Below are 26,886 nucleotides of genomic sequence, written 5' to 3'. Positions count from 1 at the left end.
TATACTTCAGCTACTCATCTGTACAACTAGTTTGACTACTGAATCTGAATTCAGTATGGATTAGGTAATTTTTAGCGAAGTTGTGACTTCTGAATTGGAATGAGGAAGGACATAAGCCACGTACTTTCTCCATTGTATTTGCTGCCTTTATTGCGGAGAGCTATTCAGCAGATTAAAGCAGGCAGCCATGCAAGTTAGTATATAGGATAATGGGAATGCATGGATCCTGATCTTAACTATTTTTGCTAGCTACTGTAATAGCACTGGAAATGAATGCACAGAGGATCAGTGGCAGAGCAGGAAATAAGCTTTGCAAAAAGCATAAGCAAAGAGACATGGTTTTCATTAGTTGTTTGGGTTTCACGCAGGGCTCAATACCCTATGTAACCAGCATATTCTTTGTGGATATTTGAGTTTATTTAGGTTTCATTTCTGGAACAGAAAAGAATATGTCCTATGAATAAAGGTCATCTTTTTTTTTCCTATTGGCCATCAGTAGTACTTCAGCCATTCCAGTGTGCTTCTCACTTATTTCTTACATGAGTACAAACTGTAGACAGAAAACGTCTTGGCACAAATCCCAAACAACTGTGTTGTGTGATGTTTTTATTCTGAACATCTGGTATCTGCAGTCTGGATTTCCTTCTCAGTTTTACCTTGCACTTCCACAACGCTGTAAGCATATAGGGCTGATGCAGCCTTTGATAGGATTGTGTGAAATTATTGCTTGTCTTAGGGAAAAATGGGACTGCCTGTAGATGGTTTATCGTGGGTTAACTGTTTGCATTGCATGTTGTGGGCTCAGTCAAAGAAAGGGGAAAAGATGCTTGTCAAGATGAAGTGCCTTCAGAACACAGCCTGCAAACCTCTTCCACCTGGCAACTTTCTCTCTCAGGTGTTCTCCCATTTATGATTGTATAGGCAAGATGAGCTGGAATGGCAGCACCTCGCTAAGCTTTATATAAAATGTACCTAGCAAGACGAGAGGAATTACTACAGCACATAATTTTAACAGTAAATTAGAATTTAGGGGACCTTTTCCAGGACCGTGGGGAATGGACAGCTAGGGTATGATTCACAAAGGATATCTATAGTAATAGGTATTGCATAAGATAGAGAGGCAAAAGCTTGTCTGAATTCTTGGCGGTTCTACTGACTTGCTGTATGTGTTTGGATAAAGGACTAAATTGCTGTGTGCCTCGTTTTGTCCACCTGTATAATATAGGTAACTGCACTTCCCTTAGTCATGATTTCAGCTTCATAGGCTGAAAAATTATTATTCTTATGGGGTGATATTATGCTTCCTAAGTGTTTTGGGTTTTTTTCATACTTAGGTAAAATTATTCACTCGGTGAATAACATTAACAAATCAATTCAAGAGGATAGTAAGCTCTCATAATCTATTTTCAATCAATTCTCATCGATTTTCAAATTAGCTATATTTTTTCAAATACTAACAATTATCAGTACAACAGTGAAGTAAATAAGAAATGACCTGTGAAGTCAGTAAACGGTAGTACATAATTGTTGTGTCCTGAATTAACAAAATGATCATAGAGTACTAAAATGAGATTTAACATTTTCAAGTGGTCTTTGAACCTCATTCAATTATTGGAATTGCATTTAGTATTTTTCCTTCCGTTTTCCTTTTTGTTACTGTTTTTAGCGTTTGTCAGAGATTAGTAATTTTATATTCCAGTTTTATTAGTTGATTTGTCTTTTAGTGAGATTTAAGTACTTTTGAAGACATCCTTCAGAGCGTTTGAGAAGAAATTGCTGTGTAGTTTGCTATTATTTCTACCTCAGTTGAAGTGCTTGCTGAGTGTAATTCTGACCTTCTTGATGAAAATTTGCGAGCACAGTATTATTCTCTATAAGTATTGTACATTATTATATTACCATTAATTTTCATAAGTGCGCAAAATCTTTGTCATTAAAACAATCAACCGGATACAATTAAGGCATTTTAATTAACCCTAATAATTAACCCTAATTCTCCCAGGTCATCTGTGGAACAGCTGAGAACAGATTACAGTTGATGTCCAGTCTCTCTTGGTTTAATTGATTAACTTTGATTGTTACCATCTTCATTACAAACTTTTGCTTTATAATAAATACTAGTTGTATTGGAGGGAAGAGTAAAAGAGAACTGATTAGAATATAATGTGCTTATGTCTTTAGCAAGAAGACAGTTGTATGTCCAAGAGTTCCTAGAACATCATAAAGATTAATTACCTTTAAATCTAAATTTTATGCAAGAATCATCAAGAATTTGTTGCTTGTTTTTGCATTTAAAGCTTTGAAAGAAGAAAAACTTTTCTGTTGATCCTTTGCAATGCACTTAATAAATATATTGCATATTGTACATTAAACTATCCACAGGCACTCGGGTATCATGTAGATAAAGGGTAGTGTACTGTTGTTAATAAGTGGCACTTGTTTTAGAGTTTAAAACTGAACGCTAAGCTAAAGCACCATAATTATACTGTGTTCATTTTGGAGGAATTGTGTCTGGTTTGTTTGGTTGAGGGTTTTTTGGTCCTGCATTTTTGTTGAGGCTTTTTTGAAACACAAGCTCTTTTAGTGAAGTTTTGTTGATTTTTTTAATGTTACAAAATATTGTTAGGGGAATATCTTACACAAAGATTATCTGTCTTTTATTTTGTGTAATTCACCTGGCATTTTTGCTATTCTTTGTGAGAGAGCAATGATTTCAAAAAACTGAAACAAATTATCATGAAATTTTTCTCAATTGGTAGTAGTAGATGGTTTTTCATCTGAATGGATTGCTTGTTGCTGTGTGAGTAAATTCTGACAAACCAAATTTAGCCAAGTAGTGTCAATGTTTAATTTTTTAGACAAATCATTATGTTACACTGTTTATCTGAACTTGTTCTTACACACAAATGTGAGAATATAATTTTTTTAAAATTTTCACTCACTATAGAATTCTTATGTTTTCTTCTATGGAAATTCTACAGTATTGTTAAATACCTATCTTTACTTGTATCTTTGGGTACTTTGAGTTGTATGGTGTAGATATTTTTCCACATGATGGAAAGTCTACCATTGTTTTAGCAACAGGGGGTAGAATAGATGTCTCTTTTCATTTATGTTTCTAATATAACTATTAAGTATGTGATTTAAATACATAATCTTTGTATTTCTCCCATTTTAGCCCTTCATTCCTTTGAAGGAATTGGAGCAATTTGACTTCGATATACAAAAAATGCTTGAACCACTGGAGGTTGAAATTCAGCAGGGGGTGAATCTGAAAGAGGAGGACTTCAATAAAGATATGGTAATTTGGTTGAAATGGAAGTCTGAGTGAAGTAGGCAGGGAGATGAAAAAACCTGAGTGAAAATTAGAAACTTCCATATTTGTGTTAGGATCTTTAGATATGACTTGGACAAAATTTTACTGTGATAATATATTATAAAATCAAAAGTCCCACGTTAGCATTAAGTAAAAGTTTTAGTGATAAGTTAATTGTTAGTTTATAAGAAAAACATTTTTCAACCCTTGTGAAAGCACTAAGTAAAACATCAATACTATCTACCAGTCCTATACTAGTACCAGCAATATTACAGAATAGGGAATGAATATTAAAATCTCTGTAGCAGTATAAAGACGAAGAAAACTCAGAATGAGGTATCTAAATGGTTAGTATAGTAAAAGAAGACATTCACTAAAAACAAATACTAGGCAATGATCATTGAAAGAAATGCCACTTGCCAATTAGTTATTAAACAATCTGATTACACCATTTATTGTAAATAGTTTTTGTGGATGTAGTAAGCTTTATTACTCATGTTTGCTCTTTGCAAGTAGTAAAACCATTTATGCATATTAGGAGGGGGGAAAAAAAAAGAAAAAAGAGAGGAGTAAAATACTGCTGTGCGTTGTTGCTGTTGCCACTGTGGTGTTGCAGAAAATCCAGAGTGATTTTCAGAGGGATGACGTTTCTTGGCTGGGCAATAACGGATTCATCTTTAGGACCCTCTCTTTGTGAGTCCTCAGCGAGATCAAATATGTATTTCTTTACAAGCAGTATAAAGAGTCAATATTCTTTTCCTTTTAAGGAATTCTTCAAAAAGATAGCTATTTTATATCAATGCTGAAAGGAATCTTTACAGGACTTTTTTTCTTCTTTCTTTTTTTTTATGCAGGAAAAGTAAAATTTAAGGCAGTACGTAGTGCAGTGGTAAATTCTAAGTGAATCAAGTTTGACAGGGCAGTTTTCACTACTTGAGCATATTTTGTTCCCTTTCTTTACATCAGACATTTAGTGTGGTTCAAGAGATACACTCCCAGAAGCTCTGGCATAGATTCAACTTCTATGTAAAAAGTACTTAGTGGTATCATTTTCCCTGCCAGAATAGCTGTTTTGCACTGTGATGATACATGAAATGGTCAGGAATTACACGGCCTCCTAGCGTACTGGCAATTTCAGTGACTACTGACAGTGATTTAGAATATTTTAGATATATATTTTTTGTTTTGTTTTAAAGTAAAATATATTTTACCTTTTTGCCTTTAATGTTTTCATCCTGTTTTCCTGGATGCTGCACAAAATCTAATATCAAACATCTGTAGGTTTTCAAGTGCTGTTTTACTTGTACCCCTCGGTCTTCAGTATAGAACTGCAGGTAGCTGTTAGATGATTACCTTAGCAGAGGAAGTGTAGTTTTATATGTCTGTATCTCCTAGTACTTAAGTAATAATTAGATTAAAATGCCCATTATACTTGCTATTTTTTTTAAATCAGAGTGAAGACGATGAGAGCACAGTGAAAGAATTGCTGCAAAGGGGCGACACGCTTCAAAAGAGAGTCACAGATGAGAGAAAACGGGAGGAAATAAAGATAAAACAGCAGCTGTTGCAGACTAAACATAATGCTCTCAAGGTATAGGAGCTACAATTATAAGCACATGCTACTAAAACCATTTTTTTCTTCATTTCAGGGCATTGTTCTGTTAAATGAATCTTCATTACTATTTAGAGATGAGTAATTTAAAACTATTTGGCTATAAACATATATTTTCTTATATACTTCTCTTGATGCCTTGGAAAAGACATTTTAAATCTTCAGCTTAACAAGTAGTGTTTTGCCCTCAGTGTTACAACCGTGTGATTGCCAGTTGGACAACAATGATTTCTTTGATAATAATTCTTTTTTTAACACATTATGCGTGTTTTATGTTTCTCCAACAGCAGTCAAGACCTAGTTAGAATCAGTTCTCACAAACGTATTTTCAGTTGTATAACATACTTCTGGCAATGAATAAGTTGTTTTGTCCTTTAGTAAAAGATTTACGTGTTATGTTCTTTAGTGGGGAAAGTGGCTCCAGCCCCTTTAGAATAGGGTATGTGGTAGCACCAATAGACCTAGCAGCTAAGAGGCTGAAAACCAAAGTCACATATCAAAATTCTGTGTTACCACACTTCTGGAGGCATAACTGTATGATACTGTTCCTAGAAACATCCACAGTGAGACCTATTTGGACAAGCTAATAGTTGTAATTGGGAGTGTCATCTTTCCAGGGAAAAAAAAAAGTGAGGAAAGAAAGAATCTTACAGTTGGAAAGTCACCTTGGTCACCTACCTGGAGCTGTAGGCTCTGGCTACCATAGAAGAATTTTTCATCTTGTTGGCAAGCAGAATTTTCCTTTCTTTTGAAAATTTGGATTAAGTTGTTCTTGGCTTGGGGAACATGGCATGGTTACATTTTATTATTACTTATTTTTAAGCAGCATCTTTCCTTTCCTGTGGATTTCATTCTAATTTTTACAGTTTTGCAGATCTGTTTGAATTCAGTAAAAGAACAGCTGAAATATACCATTGTTTTGTCCACATTTAAAAGAAACTTGAAATCTGTTAGGTGTGTCTTTGACTGTTCCAAGTAATTCATAATTTTTATGGAGGAGAAACAAGAAAAGTGTTTCTAGAACTATGCTATTGACCAGATCCTTACTGGCTGTTTTTATGGAATAGAGTGATTGATTTTCCTTTGGGTGACTCAGTTAAGGCATTCAGCCTTGTCAAATAAAATTCAAGAATGGTTGAGGTGAATTCATCTGAGTATTTTTATATAAAATGTACGAGTAATTTTTTAATTTACTTCTTAAGAAGAAGTTATAGTTATGAAAATATTTTCTGAATTCTGTATGGGTGAAGTTAAGCAGTTAAAGCAAATGCAAAAGGAGTATATTTAATAATATTTATATGAAATAAAATAACATTTTTTTACCTTCCTGTTAAAGAGAAGTTTTAACACTTTTATAAAGCTGAGTCATAAACACAAGACATTTGTTATGTAAATGGTATTTAATTTAGAAAAAGGAAGCCTGTCTTTGCATAGATTTCTGCACTGAAATTATTTTCTTGTGAATAGCTACAGAGTTTGCATGCAGGCTAGAATTTCACAGGAGACCACAAAACACAGGAAGCCCACTTATGGGTAGATACTAAGTGGGCTGTGTTTCCATCTGTCCAGTAAGTATTCTGAGCAGAAGTGTTTTATATAAAATATTGACATTTATGTAAGAGTCTTAACTTCTCTGAATATTGGTGACTGTCTCAGTGGTTTATTCAACATGCGAACAACCCTTAATTAGGTAACTTCCTTTAAAAGAAAAAATAATCTGTTAAACTGAAGAAAATATGCTGTGTCGAGATACTTATATACTTGATTTAAATATCAACATTTAATTAAAAAAAAAAGTGGTCTTTTGCACTCTTTCCCTTCAGTGTGCACACATGCCAATTAATATTTTATAACCCTTTAATTCATATTCTAATAATGTCTGCACTATGAACAGGACTTGAGATCTCAAAGAAGAAAAAAGGCTTTAGAGATTTCTCATCAATGGTATCAGTACAAGAGGCAGGCTGATGACCTACTGACATGGCTGGATGACATTGAGAAAAAGTTAGCCAGTCTACCAGACCACAAAGATGAGCAGAAGCTAAAGGTAATGTTGTTTTGGGATGGCAATGTTAGATCTTTTTGAGTGATAGTTTATCAATTTAACAGACAGCAAATGCAACAAATATTCCAATAGATATAGAATATTATCAGTTCAGTTCTTTATTTCTATTTATAGTAAAACAAACCCTAATTATCTGTGTTCAAACTGACATTTCTTTGTTATACTATATCTTGTATTTGTTTGTTATACAGAATGTTATATAAATAATTTGAAACACACTAAATAAAATCTTTTGTCGATAATATGGAAAGTGTGCAATGTATTAAGAAGCATCAACTGTTTTCTAGTAAAAATTGTAATTGATTTTATGTATCTTTGTTCCAGATGAACAAATGACTTACCGATATATGGATGACCTCTGTCTCATGTTAGCACATTCATTTTCATCAGAACATGTTCATATGTCACTGTCAAACTCTATAGATTTATTTACATACTGTCAAATGTTTTCCTAGTTTATTTTGCATCGTCTTTCTTTGCTTCATTCTCTGTTGAGTTTCCCACAGAGTAAAATAGGAGTTAAGTAATGTATTAAAGAGTCAAATAATATATTTGTAAGGTGTCCAAACACTATTTGTCCTGAATATGCTGACCCTTATTGAGAATAGAATTTCTCCAATTGCCCATCACAGTGTACTAGCAAGAATCTGGAATTGGAAACTGTTGGCCTTTGCTAACTGGTTTTCAGTGTGTACTAACTGTTAGAGCTGATTGGCTCTACAGCCAACCTCCAAGAAGGTTCTTCAATTTTGGTTATTTTTGTTTTGTTTAAATGTAAAATAAGACATGAAATAGCTGTAAATTTTAATTGTAACAATAAAATGGAAATGGAATTTCTGACAGAAGTATTTTGCTAATTTTAATTTGATTGATCTAGTTAGCTAACTGTCCTGGGCCCTGTATTGGTTTTGCTCACTAGGAGATTGATGGAGAATTGGAGAAGAAGAAGGAAGATCTGAATGCGGTGCACAGGCAGGCTGAACGCTTGTCTAAGGATGGGGCTGCAAAAGCAGTGGAGCCAACCCTGATACAGCTCAGCAAGCGCTGGCGAGATTTTGAGAGCAAATTTGCTCAGTTTCGAAGACTCAACTATGCACAAATTGTGAGTTGTTACTGGCAAACCCATATGTTTGCAACTGCTACTACTAACAGCATCGTACTAACAATGAGAGCTTCAGGGTCAGTGTCAACTCTTCAGATATTAATAAGAAAAACCCTATTGTCTGCAAGTGGGGGAATCTTTATATTCTAATACAATAGTTCTCTGCTTTGGTCTTAAAATTGCCCTTAAGTTAAATCAGCCAATTACAAAAAACTCAGCAATGAAAAATTCATGTTTATTTCTGTTGCCTCATTATTTTTCCATAACATTTTCCAGTTTAAAAACATCAGTTTGCCATGCATTTTGTTCAATGAATGTGTAAAACACAAAAATTGTCTTTTTCAAACTACCCATCCCATGCCAATTTTAATTGGTTTTTTATTTGTCCATAACATGTTATACCCACTTTAGGAAGAGATTAAAAAAATTCTTATGACACTATATGTACATGGCCTCCTCTTCAAATGCTTGAATTCTCAAAGGAGTTTTTGCAAGAAAGTGTACTTTTATATTTGACAGGATGAAAACATAATTTTATGAACCAACTTCGTGTCTTCTCATTTTGAATTGTTTAGTTGTATATAAAATATAATTATTCTTACTGGTTTATACATGCTGCCATAACTAGATAAATAAAAGGGCTATTTCAGGTTTATCATCAAAACACGTATTGGGTGTTACCTATTTAGAAGGTTACCAGAGATCGCTTTTGCATTTATGTGGCAGTTTTTCCTTGCCATTCCTACTACTTTGCTCATTGTCTTCTGGGCTTTTGATTTTATATGAAGAAAGACAAGATTTGCTCTCAAGGAAGTTGTTGCATTATGTGCTCTTCTGTAACCTTAAAAGTGATAGTGGTAAAGGGGTGTTTCAACAAAATATAATTTTATTTATTTATTTTTAAATGCACGTAGATTGCAGAAGGGACATACTGACAGGGTAATGAAAATTTAAATACATGAAGTGTTATTTCTAATTGATATATGGTCGACTATGTTTAAAAAAAAAAAAAAAGTTCCAAAAATCAGTAATAATGTATAACCTTTTGGTCAATAGAGTCCTCGTATTTAATGTACTGAGTGTATTGTGTATTTTTAACTTTTCTACTACTAAATTACATAAAGTATATATAAAAATAATAATTGGGATAGCTATGCAGTTAATGGAAACAATCAGAGAAACATTAACTGTGTTTTGTATGTTATTAAATCTTGTTCCATCTGATTACTCTTTTCAGATTACTATGGTTTATATTAAACTTGATGGATGTAATCAGTTGCAAATCATTTATATTGGCATGGAGCTGGAGCAGGCTTTACTTTGTCTTGTAAATGAGTCTTTTATAATGAATATATTTGTTCCTTTGATAAGCAAGTAAGAAATAAGAATGTGCATGCAATTTATATAAAAACATTCTGCTGTAAATGTGCTTTTTATGTCACCCACCACCTACCAGGACAGAGGATGAGTATATCCGTTATAAAATTTTACTAGCAAATCAATAAAACTATATATTAGCATATTTTTCTTTAAAATATGTAAGGTAGATACATCAACACATGTGCTTTTGAATTGGTCAAAGGAATACAGTCATCAGCTTTTTAAAGCCATGTAACCATTACATGTATTTTTGTTGTTAAAATACATTATTTATATAATATATTTCTATCCTTGTAATGGTTAAATTTTTAAATATTCTCAAATATTTCATGCAAGAAGGCTACTTGTTAGTATTTATCTGGGGAATGAGGTCATTATTCAATGAAATGTACATGTGTACAGGTTAATTACTGTATCCTTCTCATTTCTCATGAAAAATATCTTGCTCTGCTGACAATGACCAAGGTGATATTCATATGAAATATTTTAGAAGTTTTACAGAAGCTACTGAAACTGGTGAGAGGCAGTATATTTTCGTGGCTCAAATGAGAGTGAGAAGTACAACTGCCTTGTTACTGTTTTGGCTTTGCTGAATCAGTGAAACAAAGTGAATTTCTCGAGTCCTTTTTTTTTCTTTTTTAATACAGCCTAAGTACCTACCTCACAGGGATGTTGTGAGGATTAATTAATTGTTTGTGCAAGACTTTAAAATACAAAAGAAAAATGAAAATTCAAACTATTCACTTGAATACACGCATATACGAGCAAAAATAACTTTCACAGAGATTTTCTGTTAACCGCCAACTGAATAAAACCATATAATAAAAATACAAAAAGGAACTTACTTTTAAAGCAAAAGAAACAGAAAACTGCTGCATTTTTTATTTATAATTGATTATGTATTCAATAACAGAGTTATTTAACAATTGAAAGTTGTTATTATAAATCAATGAGGATTTAGTTGTACTGTATATCTTGCAATTCATTATGATTCATTGAATAAACATAGCAAGACTGCATTGAAGAAGACTTTTAATTATGTGATGTAATGACAGATTTGCATTTCTTACCTTTGTTGGACCTAATATATTTCTAATATCAAAGTGTAAATTAGAATGATCATGCTCCTCTGGATTTTACTTTTCCCCAATATTTGTTTGGAACACCTGTCAGAAGGATATAGAAACCATAACCATATAAGAATTGATTCTCTCTAGCATGGTAGATTCCCATAAAATTCTGGTTGTCTCACAAATAAGTAGCAGTAAATATCCAGCAACTAACTGACAAATATATATGGTTGTATATTTATAAAAAGGAATTTTCTCTCACCACTTTTGATAATAAGGTATGATGTAGTTATATTACCTCAAACACTGCATGTTCTGATTAATGCCAATTTTGAGACATTATTCAGTTTGATATAGTGGTCATCTCTTTATGTGAAAATTGTCAGAGACTAATGTGTGACATTCTGTAGGGAAAAAGGCGGGTTTATTGCAATAACAGATTAAACATGGTACACAAATACATAAATGCAACTGCACAAAACCTAAAATGACACTGAGTGGAAAAAGTTTTTGGAGGTCCTGTTGTCTTACAAGTTTCTTCTCCCAGCTGGTGTCTTTATTTATATGTGGCAAAATAAACAGTGGGCAGAAAATTCAGTTTTTCAGTCAGGCAGATTTCTGATTCCAGTGTTAAGAAAAGTTTAGTGTTCTACTTCATTTCTGCTAAAAATTTCCTTTTGAAATCAGTTGGTAGTAACTGCAGTTGTGAAATCTGAATCACTTATTACAGAGTGGAATATTTTACCGTCATGTTTTAAAATGATTAACCACTAAATCCCATTGAAATTCATGGAAGCTTAAGATACTCTTCAAAAAAAAAGCCATTAAAGTTTAATCCTAGAGCAGTATGCAATTTTACATATTAAAATTACATGTTTGTTTTTGAAAAAAATCATTTCAGTAAAAATTATAACATTAGAGAAGTCAAGGGTCATTTATTTCTAGATTTTCTCTGCAGAATCTAAAATCATTAAGCCTTGGCAGTCACGCAGTATTTTCAGAAATGTTACCAATCCCCTTTGCTACAGTCTAAACCTAAATCTTCCCGTTACTATTTTTCTGCAACAGTTTATGCCACTGCTCCAGGGTGATAAAAAGTTATCTGTTGCAGAGAAAAAGGTAGATTCAGATAGTTTAATTCAAATCAGGATCAAAACCAGTTGTTGATATATTGATTACATTTAATTAAATTAGCTTTAGTTAATGCCTGTTTTATAGAAGGCTTTTTCCCATGCTTTCATTTCAGCAGTCTATGAACATTTTTGTGTCATGGCTCAGTTTAGATTTTATTGAGCTGACTGAAATTACACTGCATGTAGAGAGTATTGAAGGCCTTTATCATGAGAAAACATTTTGTAGATGAACACCGGTGCAGAGCCTACACTATAAATTCTTATTTCATATGTCCTATTACCATATTTTATCAAGCTATCCAACATTCTTTCTGATGTCACATATGGTGGTTTTTTCCTTTTCCTCTCTTGGCTGAACTATGCATGCTGTAAATAGTAAGCCAGAGTATTTTTAGGACAAGAGGAATATTGTTCTTGCAACCTATTAACAGCTCTCAAAATTATGTACCTGTTGATGTACATACAAGCAAAAAAATAGGCTTACCTAAGTCATTTCAGCAATTTCATTGGTGACACACAAACATTCTATTGAAATTTATGGTCATTTTACTACTGAAACATTTGGGCCTGGATTTTGGCCATACTGGGAAAAATAATAAAATTGATTAAATGATAAACATCAGGAGAGACTGTCTTTTTCATACCAATTAGACTGTGCATTGAACAAGAATGAATAAGGAAAATAGCTATACAAAACGTGTTTATTTCTATAAGGTAAGTGATTTCGTCTGAACAGTTCAATAGTTATCTGCAACATGGATAAAATACCAGTACTCTTAGTCCTTACTATGAACTAAATATCATAAGCTTTATTTTTCCAAATAAAAGACATTATTCTGTTTAAGATTCTGTAAAGCATTCAGAAATTCAAAATACCTGTCTCCTAACTGGATGATCACTTCAGGTGAGAGAGTATGTGATCAACTTCTGGAACCAGATTAAGGACTGATCAAGTTACACCTGAAATTCAAGAGTTTAGGTTCAGTCTTTTAAGGGCATCTTGCAGTTTTCAGTTAGCATTTCCCTGTGGAGCTCTATTTAGTTCATTTAATAGAATTTAAACTTTTTTTTTAACTGTTAAAATGTTTATATATAAAGATATTTTCTAAAATATAAATCCAACATTAATTGAAATAAATCTGTCATGGTTAGATAAACACAGGACTTGGTGTCTTAATTATCTGTCTGCATCTAAATAACATGGATACTTCAGTGGTAATGTGCTACCGTTGTTTTCGATAGTTGTTTTCCACAGTTTTCACAACCAGCAGCATTGGAATGAAGTAGTTTTCTTCTCTTATCCTTGCTTAAATATTTCTTGGGGTAAATAAACAAGTAATGGTTGCCAGGAAGAAGGGGCAAACTAATTCTTCAGTATTCCTACAATGAATGGGATAGAGGATGAATAAAAGAGAGAAAAAGCATTAGAAAAGCAAAATAGGAAATTACCTGCTGGACAAAGGAAAGAACTATACAGTGATGGATTAGTATCTGTTTCACCTATGCACTTTGGGTCTCTTAAATACAGGACAGAGGTGATCCTGTAACACCGTTTAACTTTTCTGACATTTACAGTGGCAGCTTTTTAAACAAATAACTTTACACAGCACAGCTAAAGACTGGGCTTTTTTGACTGTGGTCTGCAAAAGGGGCGAGGATGAATGAGAATCTTTGGGAAGAGAATCACAGCTGAATGTTTACACCCATTTTCTAGCATCCATCAACCTGGAAATTGCTATTAGAAAATTTATTCTAAATAATTTAATGTATTTGAAATACTTCAGTTTTATGTCTAATTTAAGATAAGAAAGGTATGGGAAGTACGCTGAAGATGAATATTGTCTTTGATAGAGCTGAAGAAGAGCTAGTTTTATAGATGCATTTTAAAATGCACTTTACCTTCTCTGTGTCTAAAATGAATGCATACAGTGTTGTGGTAATTTGAGTGAAGACCATCTATAAGCTTGTATAAAAGCGGACCAGTTTACTACAGTATTTTGAGTTCTTCTAAAGCATATTTGTCTCCTCTCCTATTTCCTTATTAATTCTGTACAGTATTCACTATCATCACTGCAAATCTATAGTATTTCAATAGAGTGAAGTTAAAAAACCCTGTCTTGTAGATGACAGAACTTTACAGAAAAGCATTTTCTCTGCCATTTTTCATTATCTGTTATAAACTTTAATCAAGTGATCTAAATAACAGTCTCTAGTTTAAAAGTGAAACTCGACATCTTTACCTCGTCACATAGGAATGAAAACTCTTGCTGCAACTTGGACTAAGGCTGGTTTAGGATGCTGTCTTTAAATTATATAAGGTGGTTATAAGATGTAGTCTTAGCCACGCCACAGGCTTTTCTTACTGTTCTCTGTATGGTTGAGATGGAAACAAGACCAACAGCCTTTGGTTAAAGAATCATATGCGACAGCACCCAGTTGTCTCTCCCTTCAATTTTCTTTGGACAAAACTGAGCACTACACTAGTATAGTATTTTCTTCCTTATAATTACCTAGCTATTTGGGAAACAAGGCAGCTAATTACCATCTTATTTTCTCTGATATATTATATCATAATTTATTAACATAATAAATTACATGGTGAGGAATTTGGTGTCAAAATTACTTGGCTATAATATTGAATTAAAAAATAAGGGAAAAGACCTTCTGCAGAGGCCCTAAGTGACAGTATCTTTTGAAGAGATGATGTTCATCTCCTGTCTACAATTCAGCATGTCAGCGTCACTTGTGGATTTTTGTTGTTGTTGTTGGGTTTTTTTGCATGGATGCATCTGAGTATACTCATAAAGGTGCAGAAGAAAGTAAACTCTATCCCAGCCGAAACCAGGACAATGTACAGCGCAAGTGCTGAATATCTATGTACGTATATTTAATTAGTTTTCAAAACTGCTGGATTGACAGCAATTTCATTTACATTATTTAAAAAAAAATCTATGTCTTGGAGTAACAAAATCAGCCTAAGTGACAAACCCTATTATTATTCTGTATGATTGCATCTCTATAAATGTAGATTAAGGTTATCTTAAGAAATAAAGATGGAAAATAATTAGGTAATGCCTTTTAACATTTCTGGAAGGTGTCAATGTTTAAGCTTCAGGACCTTGCTCTTTGAAGCTGTTAGCGTTCAACACTAATGTGGTACTTTAATGGTATTTTTAGATTATTTTCTAAATTATCTCAACAAACAGCTAACACATGTAGTTTGCATAAATATCTGGAAAGTTAGCACCACAGATCAACAGTCAATTTCAAAATGGGTTAGTCAATTTAGACATCAATAGACTGTATTCTAACATATCTGTGCTTTATTTAACATTAATTTGTTCCTTGGTGATCAGTCAGTAGTTACACATATTATTATTCAAGACAGCCCTAAAGCTTTGTGTATAAATGCTGTCTAAGATTAGGGCACTTCTGTAGTCTTAATAAATCAGCCATTAAATAAATTGGCATTGACCAATGTCTGTTCCTAGGAAGGCTGCCTTCCAGCATATGGTCTAGAAGCTTGTTCTGCCACTATATACACTGTTTCTTCTCTATAGCTTACAACTGTCTGAGAAACACAATTTTGAAATTCTGTTTTGAGTAAAAAATAATCTGAAATTCCTTCCATTCTTTTGGGTATTTCCTGCTGTGCAGGCGAATTTGAGTACATAATGCTGGTTTAACAGAATCAATAGAGACTGTCACAATTGGACATCATGACTACAAGGATATAGGACTGTGTAGAAGAGTTTAATCTTCTAAAGTGTCAACTAGATACTTCCTTTATAATGTCTGTACGTATTTTTTCAGCTGTGAAAAATATTACAAGATGAATACAAGGAACGGTTAACAACTCTATGGATTTATGTATTCTACAGTTAGCATATAAAAACTTCCAAATACATTTTGTCTACTGGAAGGTAACACATATAAATCAATTACAAAAGTATTTTCCAGGTAAACCTTTACAAAATTCTAAATAACATTTTTAAATATCTGTTGAAAACCAGCCTAGGATGTAGATTTTGCAATGTGTTCTGATTTTTTTCATTCCAAAATGTAACATGAGTACCTAAATATTTGCTTATTTACTGATTTCTAATACTGAGAATGGCTATCTCTTTTGACTCACTGGTAGTTAAAGGCTTACCTGCCCCCCAAAATGCTAACAACTGTACCTGGCCTGAGCAGTGTTTGTTAAATGGTTACGAGGTATGGTCTTTAATTTTTTTAATAATTCCTTTTATAATGTTACAAATATCTGTTTAAAGTCACATGAGAGAGACATACAGATTTCCTTTACTTGTCAATTTTTAACTACTGCAATTATTGAGCTATACCGTCTTTATCAGAAGTAATTAACATGTATGCACAATTTATTTAAAACAAGAGACACTTTCTAAATCCCAGTAGTTCCAATTAGTCAATTATGCCATAATGCTACTAGATTTTGTTTTTCTTCAGGACATGGTAACATTGCAGCTGTGCCTAAGATACACAGTGCTCTATATTTTTTTTTTGTATTTTCTGAAAGAGCTGGCTTATATCACACACAGTACAGTGTACGAGAGTCTTATGTCCTAGTCTCATCATAGTTGAAATGATTTTTTTTTCTCTTTGCTTAACAAGTAGATACCAATGGAAGTTGTGAAGGTTAAAAGTTAACAGCAGAACTGCTAGAATTTCCAGTTTGTGCTAGTTGCGTTAGTCTCTTATTCGCGTGAATGCTAGCAGGTCTTTAGTAAGGAGCAATGGGTAAGTGTTCAAATAAGCTGCAGCTAAGTTCAATATGCAGCAGTGCCTCGGCCTGAGGAGAGTCCATATCTGGAGGCAATTATCTAAGCCAGAATAAAACAAAAGCACTGTTAAGCAACTGAAAAAGGGATTGCCGAAGCTGTTCATTTTACCACTTGACCGAGTGTATTTGATATCTTGGAGGGCTCTAAGGCATGAGGGTGTGTGGAACACAGAGGATTTGCTGCACCACCAAAATGCTTTGTCATAGTTTTTAAACTATATATTTACCTCCTGGGAAAAAAAGATACTTTCAAATATCAATCCATTTATTTATTTATCTGGTTGTAGTACTTTACAGTTTAGCTAACAATATAAACATTAATGGTTTGCTTGGACTAGAAATCTCCTGAGTCATGTTTGCTGTAGAACTATACGAGTAATCATCTGCCTGTGAGAAATATGAATGTAAAGTTTTCTGTAAAGGACAGTATGAATATATGGTTGCATACATCTCATTAACATTGATGGGAGTTAAATATTACACATATTTTGAGGGATTACTAAACCATATATGTCATACAAGGTTCAGTCCGGTCTTCAGATTTTAATTAATTTTGCCTTGAAGAGTGCTTTTATATGAGTTCTTTGTAGCAGTGATTGAAAGATACCCAATTTTGGCAATACTATAAATAATTAAGCATGATGTCCATGAAGTGCTCACACATCAGATTTCTGCTTGAGTTTTTTCTGATTTCAGGAATTATTAAGAGCAAGAAGGCACAGATTTTATTTTATGTACACACATATACATGTATGAGTGTACATGTATGCATACATGTGTACATAGTTATTAGCCTAAATTTGGGTTGAAAATAAATAGTTTAAACTAATACAACTATAGAAACTAATTATATTTTGTGTGTCACTTTACATATTCATGTGACATCATTTTGAGTGAATAACCTTGCACACCTAGCATGCTCTTTTCCTTACTGTGAGTACAAATATTCTGTCTTCTCAGTCAAAAAGAAAAATATTATAGTTAAAATGTTCCTTATGTGGGTCTAAAGTTCTTTGCTACATGTAGAAGTGTCACAGTGTAGTATTGAGGAATAAAAATATATTGCTGCATGCCTCAGTGGCCTGTTGGGAATCTCCCATTTTCTAATCAACTGGGACAGTTTTTTCTTTAGGTTTACTGGGGTAAATTGTTATTTTTGCAGAACATGTGATTCATGAAATGTATGGGGGGCAAACACTTTTTTTTTTAAATAAATTTATTTTAAATAATAAAAATTATAGCAGTGATATGGTAATTAGAGAGGTTTCAGTGTTAGCAGATGTACTGAGAAAGTCATTTAGTGAGAAAAGTGTAAGCAAAGGAATTAAATTTGCATAAGAAATGCAGCAGAATAACACAAGTCTACAGATAACTTTATGGCCTTTGTATGTGATATGCATACATCTTCTAGACCGTGTATACGCATATTTTAAGACTCTAAAGAAAATTGAAGAACCAGATGACTCAGCCTGGTAGCTGAAGAGAGAAACAAGTCATGAAAGGATGGACAGGGCAAATAGATAAATTAAAATGAAACACCTTGCTGAGGTAGTATGTGCAATATAGAGTTTATATTTGTTTTCTTTTACATACTGTGTAGCTAACTAATGATAGTGTTTTCTTCAGGACAGTTGATCCATTGTCTTTCACATATATGGCTCCAAAATCTGTGATTATCTGTATTAGGACTGAAGCATCTAAATAATATGATTTTTGAAAGACAGTTTACCAGCAATTGCTTGTAAAAGTTCTTTGAGGTCCTCAATAAGTAAAGTTTATATTTTTGAGAAGACAGACGTCAAGCACAACGGATCTTGGTCCCACACTAGGAATCCTATGTGATGTGACAAAACAAATAAATAATAACTTGTGCTTACGAAATCACAAACAATTTATATCTTTTAAATTCTGCCTTTTCTAATGGAGATGCAGGTAGTCAAGTATTTGGAGTTTAGTTAAAAGCAATAACAGTTCTCCCTGCTCCAAAGCACACTTTTGGTATTACTTTTTATCTATGATCCATAAACACATCAAATCAGAAATGTAGAGGATTTATATAAACAGTCACTATTTTGTCACCTTATATGTCAGTATCTTTCCAAATGCCATATATCAACTATCTATTTTCTTGGAACCAAAAAATTCTGGAATTTCTTTACATTTGGTGTATGCATGTGCTTTCAGAATAGGGTGTCCATTTCATATTTGTCCAGATTAAAAAAAAACAAACTGAATTTCCTGAGGAGGTGTGTTGCTGGGATTTCTTTTAGAAATATGAATGCATTAAAGACCTTTCAAATCATGAAATTCCAAATTGTACTTTCTAGTTTAAAGAGAAAGGTTTTAGTATAGTGTTGAAAGTGCTGAGTTGACATAGTTGTTTTGTGTTGCATGTTATTTAAGAAATTGTGTCTATTACTCAAATCATTATTTTACTTGACACCTTGAAATGATTTCGTATTTTAGGCCTGGCATGCATGGAATTTCTATTATGAAGGACAGATTGTTAAAGAGATGTGATTGTTACCAAAAGACTTAGAAAACATGATGATTTAAAATGAAAGGCACTAGCACTAAAATCTCAGTAACACCGTAATCGCAGAGTACTCTTGCATTTCCTATCTTCATTTCTTTGGAGAGTAGGAGAAGAAAAGTTTGTACACTTTTGCATGGATTAATTTTAGTACCTGCAATTTCAAACAGGCTAGTGGAGTGTGAGTGATCTATGTCAGAAATCTCAAATATTGTCTGCATTTGTCCTTAGAAATTATTTTTAATTGTTTCTGGGTTGTGAATTGGAAATTGCATTAAGTTGTAAGTTTAAGTAGTGTTAAGAAACTAAAGGAAGCATTCTGTTGTATATCTATACTAGCAAACAGTTCATGAAGATACAACTTTTGTGGTGACTGAAACTATGACTGTGGAAACCACTCATGTGCCTTCTACGTACCTGGCAGAGATCCTTCACCTTCTGCAAGCCTTGTCTGAAGTAGAAGAGCGCCTTAATTCTCCTGTTCTGCAGGCTAAGGATTGTGAGCATCTCTTCAAACAAGAAGAGTGTCTCAAGGTAAGATAGAAGGCTTTTCTTAGGACAACTGAATTCCGTTATACAACATTATTTTTGGACTTCTGTATATTGGCAGCCTGCCCTCACTCTCAGAGACATCTGTTTTATAAGTGCTCAGCCCCTCTCTGTGATGTGTGCATATATGGATGTTTATATATGAAGGCACATTGAGGCAAAATATAAGAACACTGAAGAATTCATTTATTTTTATGTTTCACCTGTATTTGGAAGACAAGAGAATTAGGGTATCTGCAAAGTACATCCTTGAATGGGAGAGAAAGGATGGAGAGGGGCAGTTATATATTTAAAGTTGTGAATTTGTGGTTAGAGTTTTGTTTCTGTGTTTGTAGTTTGAAGTAATTAGTAAGTAGCCCTATCCATACCCAATCTTGGCAGCTTTATTTTAGTGTTTGATCTTAAAATATTTTTTATTAGAACAGCAACAAAAGCAAGTAAAATTTAGCTGTTCTGTTCCATGCTAGACCAAAAAACTTGAAGTCTGATTGGGGCTGTACTCTGTGCAATTATTACAGTTTAATTAGCTAAATAGAAAATACTATTGTTGTGGTTTAACCCCAGCCAGCAACTAAGCACCATGCAGCTGCTCCCTCACTCTTCCCCGCTCCCAGTGGGATGGGGAGGAGAATAGGGAAAAAAAAGTAAAACTCCTGGGTTGAGATAAGAACAATTTAATAACTAAAGTAAAATATAACACTAACAATAATAATAATGAAATAATAATAATAATAGTAATGAAAAGGAATATAACTGAAAAAAGGAAAAAAAAAAGAAAAAATCAAGGAAAAAACCAGTGATGCACAATGCAATTGTTCACCACCCGCCGACCGATGCCCGAGCAGCGATCCGCTCCTCCCAGCCAACTCCCCCCTGTTTACATAATGAGCATGACATTCTATGGTATGGAATATCCCTTCGACTCGTTCAGGTCAGCTGTCCTGGCTGTGCTCCCTCCCAGCTTCTTGCACACCTGCTTGCTGGCAGAGCATGGGAAACTGAAAAATCCTTAACTTAGGATAAGCGCTCCTTAGCAACAACTAAAGCATCAGCGTGTTATCAACATCATTCTCACACTAAATCCAAAATACAGCACTGCACCAGCTACTAAGAAGAAAATTAACTCTATCCCAGCCAAAACCAGGACAATTGTCCAGTAGGTAGATAATGTAGTTAAGAAAAAGCTAATCAGTATTGTTGATATGACTTTAAATATTGCTGTCTGGTTTCTTGATCACGTGCAACAGTGAAATCCTTTGAAATCGATGGAATTTTTCCAACACAGAATTGACTAAGAAGAGAATAAGATTAAAGTTGTAAGCCTAAGTAGATGAATGAGTTATCAGGTTTTGCAGAATAATGTTTGTGTGAGGAAAGCCTTGTTTCTTTTAACAAAAGGAAACGTTAGCCTAAAGAGGCTGGAATTTGCCTGCAGTCAGCTATAAGAAAGAAGCTTAGAGGGAGAATCAGGGCAGGGGCTCTGGCTAGGTGCTCTGAATTGTCCTCTGTAGGAGCCCATTTATCTCTTTGCCCCACAGAGGAAATGTAACAAAACCACATCCATATGCTGTTATTAGCTTCTATAAAATCATGTCTGTAATTCTTATACATGCATATATTTTAGGCATCTGTATATATATACACACACATATGTAGATATTCTTATTAGCTCTTGAAAATTAGGGTGTTTTCAGTTTCCTAGCAAGGCAGTATAGTATGTGTAGTGAAGCATAACAGTGAAGTATTGGAGCAAAGGAAGCATATAACTGATAATAGGACTGTGTGAAATAACAGTAGGCCATTCCTTTTACCACCTCTGATTTAGTACCAGTAGATTAAAGTGGTTCTGAGTATTGAAGCACACAACATGCCAATGTTATTGTCATTCTTCATTTTAAACAATCTCTTTTGATAGAATGACTCTTCTGCACAAAAAAAGACATAGACCATGTAAATCATGGCTAATGAGCTACCACTTGGTCCTTGTCTATGAACTTATGTTCATTACTAGATTGGATGGAAAAACAGTGACCTACCTCAAGCAGTTTACTGGCAGTTGAATTCCTTTTAGTGCTTCTTAATGCTGTACATTTGGGCTATCTTTATCTGATTTATATCCATAACTAATCTGTTGTTCACCCACATATATTTAGCATTATCAGAGTTGACACCAACTTTAATAATATTGATTACTGATGTTACAAGTAAGTACTGCCATAGGTTTAATTTAACTGAACTATTAAATTGTTATGAGATGCATTTGTGGGCACAGTTCCATCTTCCTCCCAAATAAATCTCTTAGAAGAGGCAAATGGATCTTGCACATTCGTGGGCTTTTGGAAGGGTATAGTTTTGATCTGAGCCTGCTTGATGAATATTTATTTCCAAGGAAAAGCATTCATCATTGTCATTATCCTGCAGTAAAAATAGAAAAGTAGTGCATAAATTGTTCAGCAGCTGGTTGGGAAAGGTTTGAAATTAAATTGTGGTTGATTTTTATCCCTGACAGATTTGCATGAATCAAATTACATGAATAGCTCTGTGTTTTAGAACTGAGTTTGTGATTTTTTTTTCAATCCCATTCAGACAGAATCTATTTTAATTAATCCTTAAAAGGAAAAATAAGTTTATTTACACGAATCTTTCAGTGGTAACTGCTTTGAACATTTTTCTCCAAAATAAATACATATAGTAAGACTTAAACCTGATTGCTCATTATTCAGTAGGATAAATATCAAATACAAATTAAAAATTGCTTTTATTAATTGTCATAGATAATTCTAGCACTGAATTTTTATATTAAAGGGATGTAAATTAAAAAAATATGAGTTTTTGCAGCAAAGATCTGATAACTTCTAATATTTAGTAGATTATAATAGTTTTATGGGCACATTTAGTAAATCTGCTGAAACCAGCTCATAGGAATGTTGTTCTCTTCATTTTAAGCTTTAGGGAGTGGAAAAATCAAATAGAGAAACCAAGTCTTGTCTCTTTATCTCATAAAGTCAGCAATTGCAATGTTTTCATTATCCTATTACAAGCTCTTTTAAGTGTTAGGACATACAGTAACTCAGTTTTTCTTCATCACTGTATTTAGAGTATTTAACAAACAATTTAAATATTACAGTTCTGTCAAAGATGAAACTCCAATTGATTGTATGGAAAATCACGGTTCATAGATCAAAGGATTAGTAAATTTGGCTTAATGATATACTCTCAAAATAGGACAAATTTTGTTATAAGCACAAACATTATGGTACTTCTGTCTGCTATTGATGATGTTCATATTGATGGAGTTCATGATCTTTGAGTTCCCCATATAGAATTGGTTGTAATTTGTTGTGATCATTACATGATCAAGTGTGGGGATAAAATGCCTTCAGAATTTAGCTAATTATCCTTACTTGCAATGGATGTTCCAAATACTTCCTGAAAGTTAAATAAATGTACAAATTTGCATATATTCAACAATCTGGTTTTAGAAAATCAAGTTATATTGCTCATACTAAGCCAAAGTTTTCCTGTGTGGTGATTATCTCATGCAAGCTACTTGTCTTGTTCAAGCATCAGATTCTTTGGTGGGAGATGTACATACTGAAATAAATACATTTATTAACCAGAGAATTAAAACTAACATGTATTTCTGTTTGCTAACACATAACAAAAATGAGTGTGCTAAAATGAAGCAGTCTGCCTGGAATTTAAGAAGTCTAATCTGCGTTTATAGCCATATGTGAGAAAGTGTTTAGTAGAATTTCATGTTAAGAATTGCTGTTATAGTCGTGCCTGTTTATTACTTAATTATATTAACTGTGAATTCAAAACTTATTTTCTGAGGCTACTTGCTTTATATAATTAATGCTGCAAACCTGCAGTAGGGCCCATACATATTAGGCATTTCTTTTTATGATCTTTTTTAATATTCTTAATTTTAGCAGGAACATTGTATTGTAGAATATGATTATACATTTAGCTATAATATTTTTCAATGATGTAATAGTTTTAATACGGAGAGCCATCTGGCTCTTTGCGAAAGAGGTTTCTTATATATGTAACTTCTTGCATAATCACTCTAACAGTTCTTTTGCTAGTTTATCTTCTTGTATATTTCCAGTAGGGTCTTTATTTAATTTGTTAAAAATTGGTTTGTTTGCTGTTGTTGTTTTTTAAATATAGATATTTTCATGCTCTGACTTATTTTTTTTTCTCATCTTTTTCCCTTTGTTTGGTAATTCTTCATCTACCGACAGATAGAGCACTTTTTTTGCACAGTTTTCTACTGTGTCTTAGTTCAGGATACAGGGAATTTACTGTACACATTACACATCCGTGATTCTGGCAGCCAGAATCCCCTTTCAAAATGGTTTATTAAACCAATAATACCCATACCAGATATTGTAACTCATAGTTCTATACAGATTTTAAAATTAGAAGTAATTTGTGGAATTTTTCCAGCTATTAATGATTACTAACAACTGTGCTGTTGCTGGTTTTCATGTTAGTATAAAAAGCATGAAATATTGTAACAAATCTGCTAGACATACAATTATAAAGCATCATTCCACAGATATTTGGATTGCCAAAAGTATTTCTTTAATTTTGCACATTGGAATATATATTTGGCATGTATTAACTGATTCTTATCAAGAAACATCACCAAATGTGATATTCAGAGTGGTTTTCTGCTGCAGCTCAGTAAAACCCAATTAACCATAACTTAGAACTGAGTGTAATCAAATGCATTCTCCAAATAGATCTGTCAGTAACGCAGTGCTTGGTGGCTGATTTGTACATAAATAGCCAAGGAACTGAATTTTAACAGAAAGTTGTCTTTCTCTGGCAGATAAAGACAAATTCCAGGTAGTGAAAATGAACTGGTGTTCGAGTCTCTAGCACTCAGATTTCTCTTTTCAGGAGATGGATCATTCCCCAAAGGCTACTGTCACTTCAGCTGCTAATGATTTTCTGTTATCCTTTTTTCTTAAAAATTAAAGCTTTGTGCACTTCTGTTAACCATGTTACAAAATCTCCCAAGGCATTGTTGATAACTAACTGCTTGAAGCTATTCTCTTCAACATAAAAGATAGATGGGGTATGTGTGTGAGATACATGGGTTTGTGCATACACATATATACATGATCTCTCTTTTTTTTTTTTTTCTTGGACACCCTTATGCCATCCAGTTGTGGATTTCATTAATAGAAGGTCAGCTGCATTATCTTTCTTTGTCTGTAGCGGCTGTGCTCTAAACAAAAGCAAAAATCTGACATATAAATCAGAAATGACATGCCTGTTCATAGACCCCTAATTCTAAACATATAGGTATATGCCATTTACCAATTCTGAAGTGCATAGAAATATTTAATCTATTTTTAATATTTAGAAAATTGATCTACTTGGTTAAAAGACATACAATTTCAATATATGTACGCACATATATATTATTCTTCATTTGATTACTTAAACATGTCAAACACAGTAAGTGCCTTCTTAGGTGGATGAGATGAGCTGATATTAAGACCTACTGAAAAGAAGGCTACTTAACTTGAGTGCTTAAGTGTGTCCTGGCAGCTTTTAACATTTCAATTACATTTTCTCCTCTTCTTTAAATATGCAAAATTTTAGTCATGGGTGAGGTTATGTGAAGATACTACCTCCTTTATGTTCCAGGGATATAATCTTGGAAGATTTGGAAGCATTTTATATTTTTATCCCCTGATATTTCTTATATTCAGACTAATAACATTGAATACCTTAATTATCCATGGTCTGAGCATATAAAACCAAGATTTAGGTAGACCTGAGTGAAGAATGCTGAGTGTGAGACGTTATGCTGGGAAAGTCAAATGAGGTTTGTTGAGTAATGACACAGACCCAGCCAGCTTTCGCTCTAGATGACAGATTGCTGACAAGGGAGGAAACATGTTCCGTATTGTGAATCATCCCAGAGACAAGACATCTGCCATTCTGTTTTTATTTATAAGTTTTTCCTTTAGTCTGCTAAATATAAGTCACATTTCTCAGGACCTATGGATTCAAATTACTAGTCATAAGGGGCTTTATAGAACGTTCCTTTATCTTTTTTTGGCAAAGAATAACATGTTATAGTATTTGCAGCCCTAGAGCTTTAGTAACCCAGAGTATTTTTTTTTCTTTTGTTTTGTGTGGGGTTTTTGTATGCAATTATTTCAGAGCATTGCTGTCACATTTTCATAAGAATTTTGATTCTTATATTTTACAAAATAGTAAATACAGTGTAATAACTTTAATTGGTTATAAAATGACAACCACATTTTGTCACTTAAAGAGGCATTCAGATTTTGTCTTAAGTGCTTGTTGTTTTTAAAATAATTCTCAAGTAATTTGGAGGAGAAAATGATTTGGATAATTATTATTATCTCTCTGTCACTTCATATTAGTTCTACTGATAATATACCAGTACACTCTGTTATACCCATGGTTCTAAAATACTGATTTTAAATCAAATTGATTGCAATAGAATTGTAGAACATGTTATCTAGACATGAGATGGTGTGGATGGTATGTTTAAAAAAAAAATGAATTAAAATCCGTTAGTAGAATCAGAAGAATTAATAAATGCTGAATAAAGAGGAATTGGTAAGTATAGTTTACAAAGATATTTTAAAAGTTTCTTTGTTAAGAAAAATGAGGAGTTGCAGAGTTAGAAGTCAAGTCAACATACACAGAAGACACGTATTAGAATACAGAACTTAAAGAAAGGGAGGAGAGAGAGAAGGCCTCCCTACTCACGGACTGGGAAGAGCTTCAGTTTAGTTCAAACCGTCCATGAAGTCTGTCGAGTTTATGATAGCTCTCTAAGACTAAAAGCTTCTGCCTAGTAGCTACACACATGTCTGCAGCAACTCTGTTGTATACCAAATTTTATACATGGCAGAAGGTTAATAGTAGGGTAACACTTAAAACCTGCCTGAAAACTAGTATTGTTTGATGCAGTTATTAAATATTTGGGTAGAGTGTGCAGTAAATTGGAACAAATTGAAAATGACAATTTAGTTTGATTAAAACCAGGAAAAAGGAATGAACATCCAAAAAAATTTCAGCAGTGCTAAACAATGGAGCAGACCAATGACAGGAAAATAGTGGCAGACAGGTAAAATATAAGGCATAGTGAAAGGAATAAGTTCAATCACACGTGAAACTTAAGTCTTGGATAGTTCATTGTGGACTGAATTATATCTTCAAAATATTTTCTCGGTGTTCATTTTTATCCAGAAAGCAGCTGTTGTTCCGTAGTAAGAGTTAAAAAATGATATTCAGAATAGAACACTTTCTCAGTAAGTAGT

The 26,886-nt window shown here is 33.3% G+C and overlaps 1 protein-coding gene across 2 annotated transcripts in view; it reads left to right on the top strand.

Moving 5' to 3' along the window:
- Positions 1–26,886, top strand: part of DMD (dystrophin) — a 922,027-nt gene that overhangs the window by 244,072 nt on the left and 651,069 nt on the right. For both annotated transcript variants that reach the window (XM_050904429.1, XM_050904437.1), the window contains exons 33-37: positions 3,179–3,301; positions 4,770–4,907; positions 6,823–6,975; positions 7,913–8,095; positions 19,352–19,546. In XM_050904429.1, coding sequence (XP_050760386.1) covers positions 3,179–3,301; positions 4,770–4,907; positions 6,823–6,975; positions 7,913–8,095; positions 19,352–19,546 — 792 coding nt within the window. The remainder of the gene's footprint in view (positions 1–3,178; positions 3,302–4,769; positions 4,908–6,822; positions 6,976–7,912; positions 8,096–19,351; positions 19,547–26,886) is intronic.

Source organism: Gymnogyps californianus, chromosome 1, assembly GCF_018139145.2.
Source record: "Gymnogyps californianus isolate 813 chromosome 1, ASM1813914v2, whole genome shotgun sequence".
Taxonomy (NCBI): Eukaryota; Metazoa; Chordata; class Aves; order Accipitriformes; family Cathartidae; genus Gymnogyps; species Gymnogyps californianus.
Note: the sequence above shows the minus strand (reverse complement) of the source record. Positions and strands in the feature narration are given on the sequence as shown.